At 38.9% G+C, this 13,751-nt stretch overlaps 1 protein-coding gene and 1 pseudogene across 1 annotated transcript; both read left to right on the forward strand.

Annotated features, from left to right (window-relative positions):
• Window positions 1-127: 127 nt before the first annotated feature.
• Window positions 128-1,944, forward strand: LOC132022702 (tyrosyl-DNA phosphodiesterase 1-like; annotated as a pseudogene).
• Window positions 1,945-5,861: 3,917 nt separating this feature from the next.
• Window positions 5,862-8,113, forward strand: DEFB128 (defensin beta 128). The gene is made up of 2 exons (XM_059407943.1): window positions 5,862-5,910; window positions 7,878-8,113. The coding sequence occupies exons 1-2, from the start codon at window positions 5,862-5,864 to the stop codon at window positions 8,111-8,113; spliced, it is 285 nt and encodes a 94-aa protein (XP_059263926.1).
• The last annotated feature ends 5,638 nt before the right edge of the window (window positions 8,114-13,751 follow it).

The following is a 13,751-nucleotide window of genomic DNA, read 5'->3' on the forward strand; positions in this document are numbered from 1 at the left end:
GTATTCACTAGGTTTCTACATAGTGATCTGCTTTTACTTTGTAATTTATAGTCCTCAAAAGACTTTTTTTAAAAAATAAAGTCCATCCTTACACTTAAAAAAATATATATATATATATTAAAAAAATATGTCTCAGGAAGGTGATTATGGGAAGTGGACAATATCCAATAGTGATGAAAGTGAGGAGGAAAAGCCAAAACTAGACAAGTCTCTACTTCTCCCCTCCCCCATGCTGGGCAGGGAGCAGGAAATGAACCAAGATACACCTGTTCTGAGACTAGGAAAGCTGCCTATAGAAGAAAATCAATACTTGTGAAGTTCAGCAACACAGATTGACAAGTTTCACCTCTCCAAATGTGAAGAAGTCTTCACCTCTCAAAAGAAGAGTAGTTCCCAGGAAGATCTAGGTTGGTGTCTCTCTAGCAGCGACAATGAGCTGCAACCAGGAACACAGCAGAAGCAGGCTAAAAACATAGTGGTCAAAGAGGAGAGCAGCATCTTTTCTTCCAAAGACAGTGCTGTCCAAAGAACTAGAAATCACAGTCATCCTGCCCACCATGGATTAAAAGAGGAGAAAGAGGAGTATGAAACCTCAGGGCAAGGCCAAGACATTTGGGACATGTTGGATAAAGGGACTCCCAATTTTACCTCACTAGAGTCTCCGGAATTAAGCCAAGTTATAACTCTGGAGCCCTCCACATCAAGGATATTCTATCTCCTCTATTTGGGGCACTTGTATCTTCAGCTCAGTTTAACTACTGCTTTGATATGGACAGGCTCATAAAACAGTATCCACCAGAGTTCAGAAACCAATCCTGCTTGTGGATGGAGATAAATGAGAAGCTAAGGCTCACTTACATATCTAGGCCAGGCCTTATGAAAACATTTCCCTCTTGCAGGAAAATGATGTTACTATTGTATGAAGAAGTCCTCTGGGTTGTCATACACACCTCCAACCTTATCCATGCTAACTGGCACCAGAAAACTCAGGGAATATGGTTGAGACCCTTACACCCATGAATTATCCATGAAACCCACAGATCTGGAGAATCAGAACACATTTTAAAGTTGGTATCATCAGCTACTTGATGGCTTACAATGCTCCTTCACTCAAGAAGTGGATAAACACCATCCACAAGCATGATCTCTCTGAAACCAATGTTTATCTTATTGGATCAACTGCAGGATGCTTTCAAGGAAGTCAGAAAGATAATTGGGGACATTTTAGGCTTAGAAAGCTTCTGAAAGAGCATGCCTCATCCATGTCTAAAGGAGATTCTTTGCTGATAGTAAGTCAGTTTTCAAGCATTGGGTCTGTGGGAGCTGATGATTCGAAATGGTTGTGTTCTGAGTTTAAAGAGGCTTGGTGAAGCTGGGAAAGGAAAGCAGGACCCCAGGAAAAAGTGCCATTCCTCTTCACTTGATCTATCCTTTTGTGGAAAATGTGTGAACCAACTTAGAAGGATATCCAGCTGGGATGTCGCTTCCCTATAACATCCAGACAGCTGAAAAACAGAATTGGCTCCCTTCCTATTTTCACAAATGATTGGCTGACATATTTGGCCACAGCAATGCTATGCCACATATTAAAACATATATGAGACCTTCTCCAGGCTTCAAATTGCTTGGTTCCTTGTCACAAGGAATTTGTCCAAGGCCACCTGGGGAGCATTAGCGAACAGCACCCAGCTGATGATCCATTCCTATGAGCTTGGGGTCCTTTTCCTGCCATCAGCATTTGGCCTGGACAGCTTCAAAGTAAAACAGAAATTCTCAGGGAACAAGGAGCCAGTGGCTGTCTTTCCTGTGCCATATGATATGACCTGGCTCCAGAACTGTATGGAAGAAAAGACCGGCCATGGATTTGGAACATTCCTTATACCAAAGCACCAGATACACATGGGAATATATGGGTTCCCTTCTGAGAATCTTAAAGCACTGTGAAATTTAGGTATAAGACTTCAAGCCCCAGATAACACATGTTCTTATTTGTACCAGATGTTCAACCTTAAAGTTTTATCTACACCCCTAACAAAACTCTCTATGGCTCAAACAAAAACAAAACAAATAAAACTTCAGATTCACTTTGATTTTTTTAAAGATTTTATTTATTTGGGGCGCCTGGGTGGTTCAGTGGGTTAAAGCCTCTGCTTTCAGCTCAGGTCATGATCCCAGGGTCCTGGGATGGAGACCGGCTTCGGGCTCTCTGCTCAGCAGGGAGCCCGCTTTCCTTCCTCTCTCTCTCCTGCCTCTCTGCCTACTTGTGATCTGTGTTGGTCGAATAAATTAAAAAAAAATTAAAAAAAGATTTTATTTATTTGACACACAGAGAGAGATCACAAGTAGGCAGACGCAGGCAGAGAGAGAGAGACGGAAGCAGCCTCCCTGCTGAGCAGAGAGCCCAATGCGGGGCTCAATCCTAGGACCCTGAGGTCATGACCTGAGCCGATGGCAGAGGCTTAACCCACTGAACAACCCAGGTGCCCCAGATTCATTTTGATTTTATAAAATGATCTGAAACACACTGCAGCAGGAAGAGAAACCGTAACATCATTTATTTCCTATATCTTAATCTTTTAGTAGTTCCAGAGAAAAAAGGAGAAAAATAGTTAAGTGGCATATTTAAAGCTACTTAAAGCACTTATATCTTTAGTATTTAAGAAAATATTGCTTATGAGCCAATATTAATTATCACATGAGACGTTGATATACTTTTTGTGTAGGGTTTTACAATTATTGTCCAAACACACACATAAAAGATCCAAATGCACATTTCATAAAATATGACACATTGCTAGTAAGGTCTCAAGAGTACAGTGGAATGAGAAGGAACAGTAATATATAGCAAATTGCAACCTGTTGGGTCCCACAATCTTACCCAAATGAATTTATTTTGTGAGATAATTTATGGATTAAAAACAGACTCTTAAAATGAATAATGTATTTCTAAATTATATCAACCTTCTGCAAGAGATGCTTACATGTTTTGTTTCTATGATATTGTTTGCCTGTTTTCTACTAGGTCATTTGTCATTTTGTTACTGATTAGTAAACATTCTTTATATATTATGGATATTAATCCTCTTATAGTATATAGTGCATTTATAAGTTTTATTTTACTCTGATTATCTTTTAATCTTCTACTGGTTTGAACCTTTTCCTGCATGCATTTTGTTATTAATATGTTAAGCATTTTATGTAGTCAAATTTTATAATTTTAATTTTTAAATTTAAATTTAAAAAATTTTAAGGATTATTTATTTATTTATTTATTTGAGAGAGAACCAGTGAGAGAGCGCATGAGAGGGGAGAAGGTCAGAGGGAGAAGCAGACTCTCTGTGGAGCTGGGAGCTCGATGCGGGACTGGATCCTGGGAATCCAGGATCATGACCCAAGCCGAAGGCAGTTGTCTAACTAACTGAGCCATCCAGGTGCCCGAAATTTTGTGATTTTTAATAATTCTATTCTGTCCTCATTATTAGCTTTATTTCCTTTGAGGTCATTTATCCTTATTGTTCATTTAAGTTCTTCTCTTATATTGTTTATTTTCCTGAAACTATCTGATGACATATATTTAGGCATAATGCTGGATTAGTAAAGGCAGCTGAATGTGGTTTGTGGTTCCTCTGTACTGGTCATGTCTCTTTTGCCAGTAGGCCCATTTCTTTCTTTCTTTTTTTTTTTTTTTTAAAGATTTTATTTATTTATTTGACAGACAGAGATCTCAAGTAGGCAGAGAGGCAGGCAGAGAGAGAGAGAGAGGGAAGCAGGCTCCCTGCTGAGCAGAGAGTCCGATGCGGGGTTCGATCCCAGGACCCTGAGATCATGACGTGAGCTGAAGGCAGTGGCTTTAACCCACTGAGCCACCCAGGCGCCCCGGCCCATTTCTTGAATTGGAAGAGTGAGTGTAGACATTGTTTGAGTATTATTATATGTGTGCTCAGGGAGTGTTGACTAGCAGACTTTATTTTAAACAGAGTAACTGAAAAGCAAACAAGCCTACTTTGATCTTACCTCTCATACAGTTGTCAAATTTCTTTTGGAGGGAAATATTTAGAAGGCTAAACACCAGAATGTTAACAGAGGTAAGATTATGGGTGGTTTTTTCCACCTTTTTGTTTATCTGAGTTTCTGATTTTTCTAGCATTAAATGTTAATTCAGCTTCCTCACATCCATAAATGAAGAACAACAAAAGAATTTTGCTTAATTCCTCCAGTCTTTATAAGAGGGTATTAATAGTCCTATTTCTTGCCTGGATTCAGCCTATTCAACAGTTTGGGAAGATAACATCTTAACTAGAATTCAGAGATTATTTCTAAGAAATGAAACACATTTAAAGTAAGGTATTAAAAGCAATTTGTATGACTGTGGGTCACAGTGGGATGTGCAGTAACAAATGTTGATGAGTGATTTTTTTTTAATGACCATGACTAAAATGCAGCAAATTATTCAATTTAGCCTACTCAAGGGGAAATCTATTACTTAGTCACAAAAGACTTTGAAAATGAGGAGACTGTGTATATATACCATGGAATATTACTCACTGGTAACTAACATAACACAAACACACACACACACACACACACACACACACACACAAAAGAGCTCCAAATTGAATGAAACCAGTGGCCTGCCCTTGAGGGGCTCATAGCTTATTACAGATGAACAAATAATTGGAACATGACATATTATGACTGTCAAGAAAAATATGAACAAGGTACAGTGTTGACATAAAGAAGGGAGTTTGCAGCTCTGTTTAGCTGGATCAAGGGAAATTTCATAGATGTGGAGATGATTGATTGTAGTTTTGAAGGAAAATTGGGAGCTCACTGGGACCAATTTAATGGATAAGTGGGAGAGCATGATGTAAGTTTGTGAAGAGGGATTTAAATGTGCAAAGAAACAGGTTATGGAAGTAACAAGTTGGGTTGAGGTGTCTACACTAATTTGTAGAAACGTTAAGTGGTTCTGTAAAATGCCTAGGAGAGGTGAGCAGGGACCAGTTCCTAATGAGTTGAACACTGTGCTAAAGAGATTTGATCTTTTGAAAGACTTCATTTGTAGAATTGGGCTGAACTGGGAAGACCTATGGGAGACTCTGAAAAAATAGCAGTTTATCTAGCTAAACCTAAATGCAGTCTTACTCCCAGAGGGCTTTCTGGAAGTTTCATACATTAAAAAGTGTAATTATTGGGTTACCTGGGTGGCTCAGTCGTTAAATGTCTGCCTTCGGCTCAGGTCATGATCCTGGGGTCCTGGGATCAAGCTCAGCATTGGGCTCCTTGCTCAGTGGGAAGCATGCTTCTCCATCTCCAACTCCCCCTAGTTCAAATAAATAAATAAAATCTCAAAAAAAAGTAATTATTATTGGATGTGCATATGTGTCTCCCTTGATTAGTTCATGATTTAATTAATCTTCCAAATGGGTAACTTTTGTGAGTAAATGGTGGCATTAGCTGGGTGGGATATTGGAATGAGAGGAATAAACTAGGACTGATTCACACAAACAAGAACATATCCTACCAGACTTGATTCAATTGGGCTGATGGCCCAGGTGGAGAAATCAATGTTCCTGCTCTCTGGGAGCTCTTATTCTTTTTCTTTTTCTTTGTTTGGGAGCTCTTATCTCGAGCAAAGAAGAGTAGGTGTAAGGTAATGGAACCTTCTGTGACTATGACCTCCATATATGGGAAAGAAGGTGGTATGGACTTTGATTTCCAGTCCACCCATGTGGGTTAAAATGAGAGCTCAGAATGCTGATAGCACCAAAAGCTCTTGTCTCACCTTGAAAAACTCTGTGTGACAGAGATCACTAGACAAAGAAATTGTGCTGCCACTTTCTCTTGGGAAGTCTGTAAACATGAAGCTATTTCTGGTTCTCATTATTCTGCAGTTTGAGGTACCAATAGGTAACTTGTCCCAATGTACCATGAAATCCTAGGAGATATTACTGTTTGTAGGAGTGGGGTCAGGGCCCTTGAGATTGTTGATATCTTGCCAATATCATCAAAAGTACCCAGTCTCCTTAAGCCTGTGTCTTAGAAGAAAGTATTTGGGGAGGTAAGAGGTAAGAAGACATCAGGGCTGTACTTTCAGACATCCTCTCCAAATGTAGGCATGAACCCTGCATCTAGAATTATCTTTATAATGTTGAATATGGTTTTCATTCAGGAACCCTACCATCTGTTTTTCCACTTAAACTCTGCCTTTACAATAGTAATGAGAAGAGCAAAAGCTTTGGAATCATGTAGATGTGAGGTTAAAATGTATCTTGATCACTGATTCATTGTATGAACTGAGCTAATTATTCCCTTTTTTTAAAGATTTATTTATTTATTTTACAGAGAGAGCGAGAGCATGAGGAGAGGGGTGGAGGGAAAGTGAGAGAATCCTCAAGTAGACTCCCTGCTGAGTGCAGAGCCCAGCACAGGTTCAAATCCAGGACCCTTAGAGTTAACCTAACCAAGAGTTAGATGCTCAATTGAGTGAGCCACCCCTGATTATTCCCTTTGAATCTAAGTTTTCTCATCTGTCAATTGAGTATAATGACACAGTTTCATAATGATTGAATTTCATATGAGGAAATGTCTTTGTTTTCCCTTTGTTCCAGGAGCTTGTCCAAATTTGTGTACAAGGGCACATAAAGAATGTGAAATAGGTGATCTAGGCCCTCAGTGCAATACTCCAAATAGGCGACAGTTTGGATCTCTAGGGAGATGGGTACACATGGAATTGAGTTTGATCCGTGGGCAACACATTTATCTGAGATCAAAAAGGAGGATGGAGAAAGAGAGAGAAGGAAAGAGAGATTGAGACTGAATCCAGGAGGATCATGGTCATGAAGACATAGAAGCTGAATAAGGGAATTTCTCAGCAGCATTTATTGCTGAGACCCATGAAGTCTTGGCCTTAGCAAAGGGAGATTTCTACTCTTCATATCAGTGAGTGTGAAACCCTATTTCTCTCTTAACTTAAGAAGTCCTGTTTGTGGTACTTTTTTAAAAGTTAACTTGTCTCATGGGGCACCTGGGTGGCTCGGTGGATTAAGCCGCTGCCTTCGGCTCGGGTCATGATCTCAGAGTCCTGGGATCGAGCCCCGCATCGGGCTCTTTGCTCAGCGGGAGCCTGCCTCTCTCTCTCTCTCTCTGCCTGACTCTCCGCCTACTTGTGATCTCTCTGTCAAATAAATAAATAAAAATCTTAAAAAAAAAAAAAGTTAACTTGTCTCTGAATAGTGTGGTGGTGGCAAGTTGGTACTCTATGGGGACACTGAGCTAGAATAAGGCTGAGGGAGTGCTGACTTTGGAGTATGGAAGACAGAGTCAGATTTTCCAGAGTCCAGGAGTGGGACATAGCTCCAATTGATAACCATGAATTGTTCTCTCTTCCTTTTTGTCATGTAAGTACTAATGTCCTCAGAGCCAACTGAGTTTCGGCTAGGAGCATGGACTTTTGATGTTCTTAATTTGTTGGATGATTTTCTTTCTTTCTTTCTTTCTTTTTTTTTTTAAAGATTTTTATTTATTTATTTGACACAGAGAGAGAAAGAGAAGAGAGAGAGAGAGAGAGAGGTATCACAAGTAGGCAGAGAGGCAGGCAGAGAAAGAAGGGGAAGCAGGCTCCATGCTGAGCAGAGAGCCTGATGTGGGGCTCGATCCTAGACCTTGAGATCATGATCTGAGCCGAAGGCAGAGGCTTCAACCCACTGAGCCACCCAGGCACCCTTGTTGGATGATTTTCAAGGAGGAGGCTCTTAATTTTCTCTTATCAGCATAAGGTTCACTTCGGAAGCACAGGAGGCCAAACCTGTGGGTACCACATACTACTTCTACTCTGTCTTAGAAACTAATCTTCATTCAATGTTTCCTGTGCACAGATACAGCATGCCCCAGAAAATGCTTTAGTAATATAATAGGCTACTGCTGGAAGAAGTGTGAAATGGGGGAAATATATGAAGTGGCATGTCTAAATGGGAAATTATGTTGTGTAAATGAAGTCAAAATAAAAAAACACAAGAAAGCCCCAGAGTCACCCTTCTCTTTACCACAGCCTGATGGGAAGATAGACTATGTCATTTTACCCACCACCACACTTCTCACAGTGCAACTATAAATTGAGCATTTGCTTCACTGGTCTCCAAAAATAAAAATAAAAATAAAAAGTACCACCTCCTTTGACAGCCAGGAGTAAGAAATTTATCTACTTCTTCTGTGAACTTGATTCTCCATGTAATAAAATTTTATGCTTCTCTGGATTTATTTATTAATGTATTCACTCATTTTTAAAAAAACACTTTAACTATAAATGGATAATCATGTTCCAGGCATTATACTGGTAAGATGGGTGATACAGAGATGAAATGAAAATGTTGGTATAAGTGGGAGTTAGCTCCTCCATTTTCTATATTTCATAGCATTTCAAGTACTACTCCTCTTTTAAATGAAGTTTCTTGGGTGTAAGTAGATCTAAATGTCTCAACTTTGTGTGTGTAGGATGAAGAAGGGTATTGTTAACAACTGAGAATTCATTAAAAGAAGGCAAGTCAGGGGCGCCTGGGTGGCTCAGTGGGTTAAGCCGCTGCCTTCGGCTCAGGTCATGATCTCAGGGTCCTGGGATCAAGTCCCGCATCGGGCTCTCTGCTCAGCGGGGAGCCTGCTTCCTCCTCTCTCCTCTCTCTCTGCCTGCCTCTCTGCCTACTTGTGATCTCTCTCTGTCAAATAAATAAATAAAATCTTTAAAAAAAAAAAAAGAAGGCAAGTCATTGGAACATTTCATAACGTTTATTAGCCAGCTCTAATGGGCAGTGATGACACCTAGTGATAATTCCAATACAGGTTTCCCCTACTATCCAAAAGTAGAGTGATTCTTTGAGAACCTTTATAGGCCAGAATTGTGTAAAATGAAGAAGCACTTACCATGAATTTATATAATGGAAAATTTTTTGAGTGTTCCAGACCCGAAAAATAACCTCTTAGGCTTTTTTGATACCTTAGGACACATCTTGCTAAGGGATGCCCAAAGTAAGCCAAGATAAAGCAATGATGCTCACAGACACAGCTCAAAGCTATGGTGGCTTGGTGCTGGGATGCTGAGTACAGTCCTGGGGAAGGAGCTTGGTGAGGCCACTCTTGCTGCTCAGAGTACCCATGGCCTCTGTAATGGTTTGCTGCAAAACATACACTGAGTGCCATTTTTTCTTTTTGGCTTTTTATGCAAAAGACAGTATCTTCTTCAGATTTCTTGAAGGTAATGAAAAAAGGTACTAATGTGGGTCTTTTGTAAAAGTGAAGTGGTGTAACTACAAACTTTAAAAAAGCAGGGGATATCTATACATCATATGAAGCTTATTTAATGTGTGTCCTCCATTTCCTTTTTAATAGTAATCAGACCACTCAGTCGACACAAGTTTTAGACAATATTACCCTTAGAATCTTGAAAACATTACATATTCAGTTGTTTGTTTGTTAATAGTGTGAAATCTGCAAGCTTTCAGTTATAATAAAATCTGAGCATCTAATGTGAAATGCAATGACCATGGTTTAGAACACTGTATTGTGTAATTAAAATATGCTAGGACAATAGAATTTAAATGTTCTCACACACACACAAAAAGAAAACCAAAAACCACCAAGTAAATATGGGAGGTGATGGGTGTGTTAATTAACTAGCTGGGGAGGGAGTCCTTTCATGACATACACATATATCAGAACAACATGATGTACCTTTTAAATATCTTAAAGTTTGTGAGTCAGTTATACCTCAATGAAGCTGAAAAATAAGTAAATAAATAAATAAAATACTATGAAATTTAAAGCCTTATAAATGAGAGAGACATATTTAAGAAGCTCCTCATGAGCTAGATACAATCTTAGTAAGTCATGATGCTCTCTAGATGAACAGAACAGAACATTTTGTGGTACCATCCACTGATGTTGCTTGGTTAAGGTACTGGTCATAAATAACCTTTGTGGAGCTACCTTTTGCTCATCTGAGATAACTCAGTGGACCTTATTCCTCCACGTACAGCTCACCATTTGCATCTCATTTCACTGGGAGGACAGGGAGACAAATATTTAGATAGCTATGGCAACATTTTAAGAGCCTATAAAGACCTTCCTTTTAGCAGTTGTGGCTTTTAAGAATCTTGGAGAAGTGTATAGGAAACAAGGACCAGACTAAATAATAGAATTAGAAATTATTTTGTTGGTGAATTCACCATGGAAACCGATCTAGGACTATTTCAGTCTAATTATCAAGATACCCACATAAGAAAGCCCTTTCTTTATTGCAACACTTCATAAGCTCCTCTTTTTCAGTCTTCTATCTCTATGGGTTACCAGAGGCATTTTTAAGGAGCGTCCATTTTGTCACTATGATATGAAGATGGGTCTTGCCCACTGTCTTTAATTTACATGTGTCCTCTACTCTACACGAGTCCCTTGATAAATTAGATAAAAGAATCCATTTTGGCTTAGTTAGTATGAGATCAACCAGTAAAGTGTTGCAGAGTCAGGGAGAGAGGTATAATGAAAGGAACAAACAAATTAAGCTTTGAATTCTGCTTTGAATGGGTGGAACTAATATTTGCTTTGACCTTTCCTTGTTATCCTTTTTATACCCCCTTCATACTCATAGAAGAGTGAATGTGGTCAGTATTGATAGGCACATGTTTTTTTGGTTGACTTTATTTTTATACACAAATTTAAATTGAAATCCTATATTTTTATTATATACCTTTCTGGCACAGGCAGTATTATTGGTTATTTTTCTCAAATCTGTTTTAGGACATCCTTCAAAATCTTATTCATTGGACATTTTGAAATTGCTGGAATGTTTCAGATAGATTTTTCTACTAAGTCGCAGCAGTTGGGACCACCCACCTCTTTGGGGGTCTTGGATAATGCTCATGAAAGGTGCTGGAGATTAAATTATTTATTTTATATCCACACTCACACCTTCTTAGAAAATTTGCTCAGCCTTTCTCAGGGAGCTTATTTTAATGGGCTCCAGCAAGAGAGTTGAAGGCCAGAAAACCTTATTATTTTGGCTACAAGTAACTGGACCGGGATGGATGACAGATGTGTACATAGAGATTGAACTTCTTCAGATTTCCAAGTTGGGTCCTGGTAAACTGATGAATAGGAGAAGATGGAGGGAAAGAGAGAAGGAGTGAAGGAAAGCGAGAGGGAGGGAGAGAGAAGGAGAGGGGGAGAGATTTCTAGTTACTGGTTCTAGTCCTTTAGGCTTCATGTATTTGCTAAAATTTCTTATAATTAGGTCCTTCTTTTCTAAAATGGGCTTGAGTTGGTATATGTTTCCTATGACCTCATATCCCAGATATGAAAATTATATGTAGGGCAAGTTTTTGGGCACAGAGGTACAAACAGGGTTTTCTCATTAGTAAAAATTAATTAGTGAAGAATAGAATAATGACAGTGGCAGTGATTCAGACCCACTTCAACAACTAGTTTTAGAAATTCCCAGGTACTTAACAGAGGCCATGTTCAAAGCAACTTTATGATGATATTTTGTATTCACATATAAGTTCTAAGTTAGCTTCATTTACTTGGAGACACTTAGGAATATGTAGGTACTTATTACCTCATTTTGGTACTTTTCAAACTTTTAAAAAATAGCTAATAAATATTAGGAAACACAATTGGGTTAGTGGAAAATAGTTATAAGGGATAATAACTCAGATATTAAAAAAAAAACCCTTCCAAATAGTGCGTGTCAGATAAATATGAAAAGCCCAGATGTCTTTAAATAGTATTTCCTGAGTCCAAGAATCAGGTTGCATAAGACTTATGGACATCTGAAATCCTTATCTAATGGAAAAATGGAAGCACAGAAATGATATGATAGCTCTCTTTGAGCATTTTTTTTTTTTTTTTACTTTCAACCAGGTAAAAGTTGGAAGGCGAATTTTTTGTAACTTCTACAAATTAAGTTACAATTTGTAGTGAAAGTAAAATATAGTTAACCAATTTGAAGTAATAAAATATAAATTTAGCAATGTATCTATATCCTTTGGTTAAGAATAGAAAGTTCCCTCCATCTTCAACAAAACATTTTAAGTAACATGCAATTAATGACTGGCAGACACACAGAATATCACCCAGAGTTTGCACAAAACCTATCTTTATTATTGTGTGTGTGTATTTTTTCTTTTATTCACATATATTTTTTTAAATTTATTTTCAGCGTAACAGTATTCATTGTTTTTTGCACCACACCCAGTGCTCCATGCAATATGTGCCCTCCCTAATACCCACCACTTGGTTCCCCCAACCTCCCACCCCCCACCCCTTCAAAACCCTTAGGTTGTTTTTCAGAGTCCATAGTCTCTCATGGTTCACCTCCCCTTCCAATTTCCCCTCAATTCCCTTCTCCTCTCGATCTCCCCATATCCTCCATGCTATTTGCTATGCTCCACAAATAAATGAAACCATATGATAATTGACTCTCTCTGCTTGACTTATTTCACTCAGCATAATCTCTTCCAGTCCCGTCCATGTTGCTACAAAAGTTGGGTATTCATCCTTTCTGATGGAGGCATAATACTCCATAGTGTCTATGGACCACATCTTCCTTAACCATTCGTCTGTGGAAGGGCATCTTGGTTCTTTCCACAGTTTGGCGACCGTGGCCATTGCTGCTATAAACATTGGGGTACAGATGGCCCTTCTTTTCACTACATCTGTATCTTTGGGGTAAATACCCAGGAGTGCAATGGCAGGGTCATAGGGAAGCTCTGTTTTTAATTTCTTGAGGAATCTCCACACTGTTCTCCAAAGTGGCTGCACCAACTTGCAGTGTACCAACTTCCCACCAACAGTGTAAGAGGGTTCCCCTTTCTCGACATCCTCTCCAACACAAGTTGTTTCCTGTCTTGCTAATTTTGGCCATTCTAACTGGTGTAAGGTGGGATCTCAATGTGGTTTTAATTTGAATCTCCCAGATGGCTAGTGATGATGGACATTTTTTCATATGTCTGATAGCCATTTGTATGTCTTCATTGGAGAAGTGTCTGTCCATATCTTCTGCCCATTTTGTGATATGATTGTCTGTTTTGTGTGTGTTGAGTTTGAGGAGTTCATCATAGATCCTGGATATCAACCTTTTGTCTGTACTGTCATTTGCAAATATCTTCTCCCATTCCGTGGGTTGCCTCTTTGTTTTGTTGTCTGTTTCCTTTGCTGTGCAGAAGCTTTTGATCTTGATGAAGTCCCAAAAGTTTATTTTCGCTTTTGTTTCCTTTGCCTTTGGAGACATATCTTGAAAGAAGTTGCTGTGGCTGATTTCTAAGAGGTTACTGCCTATATTCTCCTCTAGGATTCTGATGGATTCCTGTCTCACGTTGAGGTCTTTTATCCATTTTGAGTTTATCTTTGTGTACGGTGTAAGAGAATGGTCGAGTTTCATTCTTCTACATGTAGCTGCCCAGTTTTCCCAGCAACATTTATTGAAGAGACTGTCTTTTTTCCACTGTATATTTTTTCCTGTTTTTTCAAAGATTATTTGACCGTAGAGTTGAGGGTCCATATATCTGGGTTCTCTACTCTGTTCCACTAGTCTATGTGTCTGTTTTTATGCCAGTACCATGCTGTCTTGGCGATCACAGCTTTTTAGTAAAGCTTGAAATCAGGTAATGTGATGCCCCCAGTTTTATTTACCAAACTTTGAAAGAAGAAATAACACCTATTCTCCTGAAGCTGTTTCAGAAAATTGAAGCAGAAGGAAAACTTCC

The sequence above is a fragment of the Mustela nigripes genome, chromosome 7 (assembly GCF_022355385.1).
Source record: "Mustela nigripes isolate SB6536 chromosome 7, MUSNIG.SB6536, whole genome shotgun sequence".
In the NCBI taxonomy this organism is placed as follows: Eukaryota; Metazoa; Chordata; class Mammalia; order Carnivora; family Mustelidae; genus Mustela; species Mustela nigripes.

Coding starts and splice junctions, on each gene's coding strand:
- DEFB128 (XM_059407943.1), top strand. CDS start 5,862: ATGAAGCTATTTCTGGTTCTCATTATTCTGCAGTTTGAGGTACCAATA. Junction 5,911..7,877: donor GCAGTTTGAGGTACCAATAG/GTAACTTGTCCC, acceptor TCCTGTGCACAG/ATACAGCATGCCCCAGAAAA.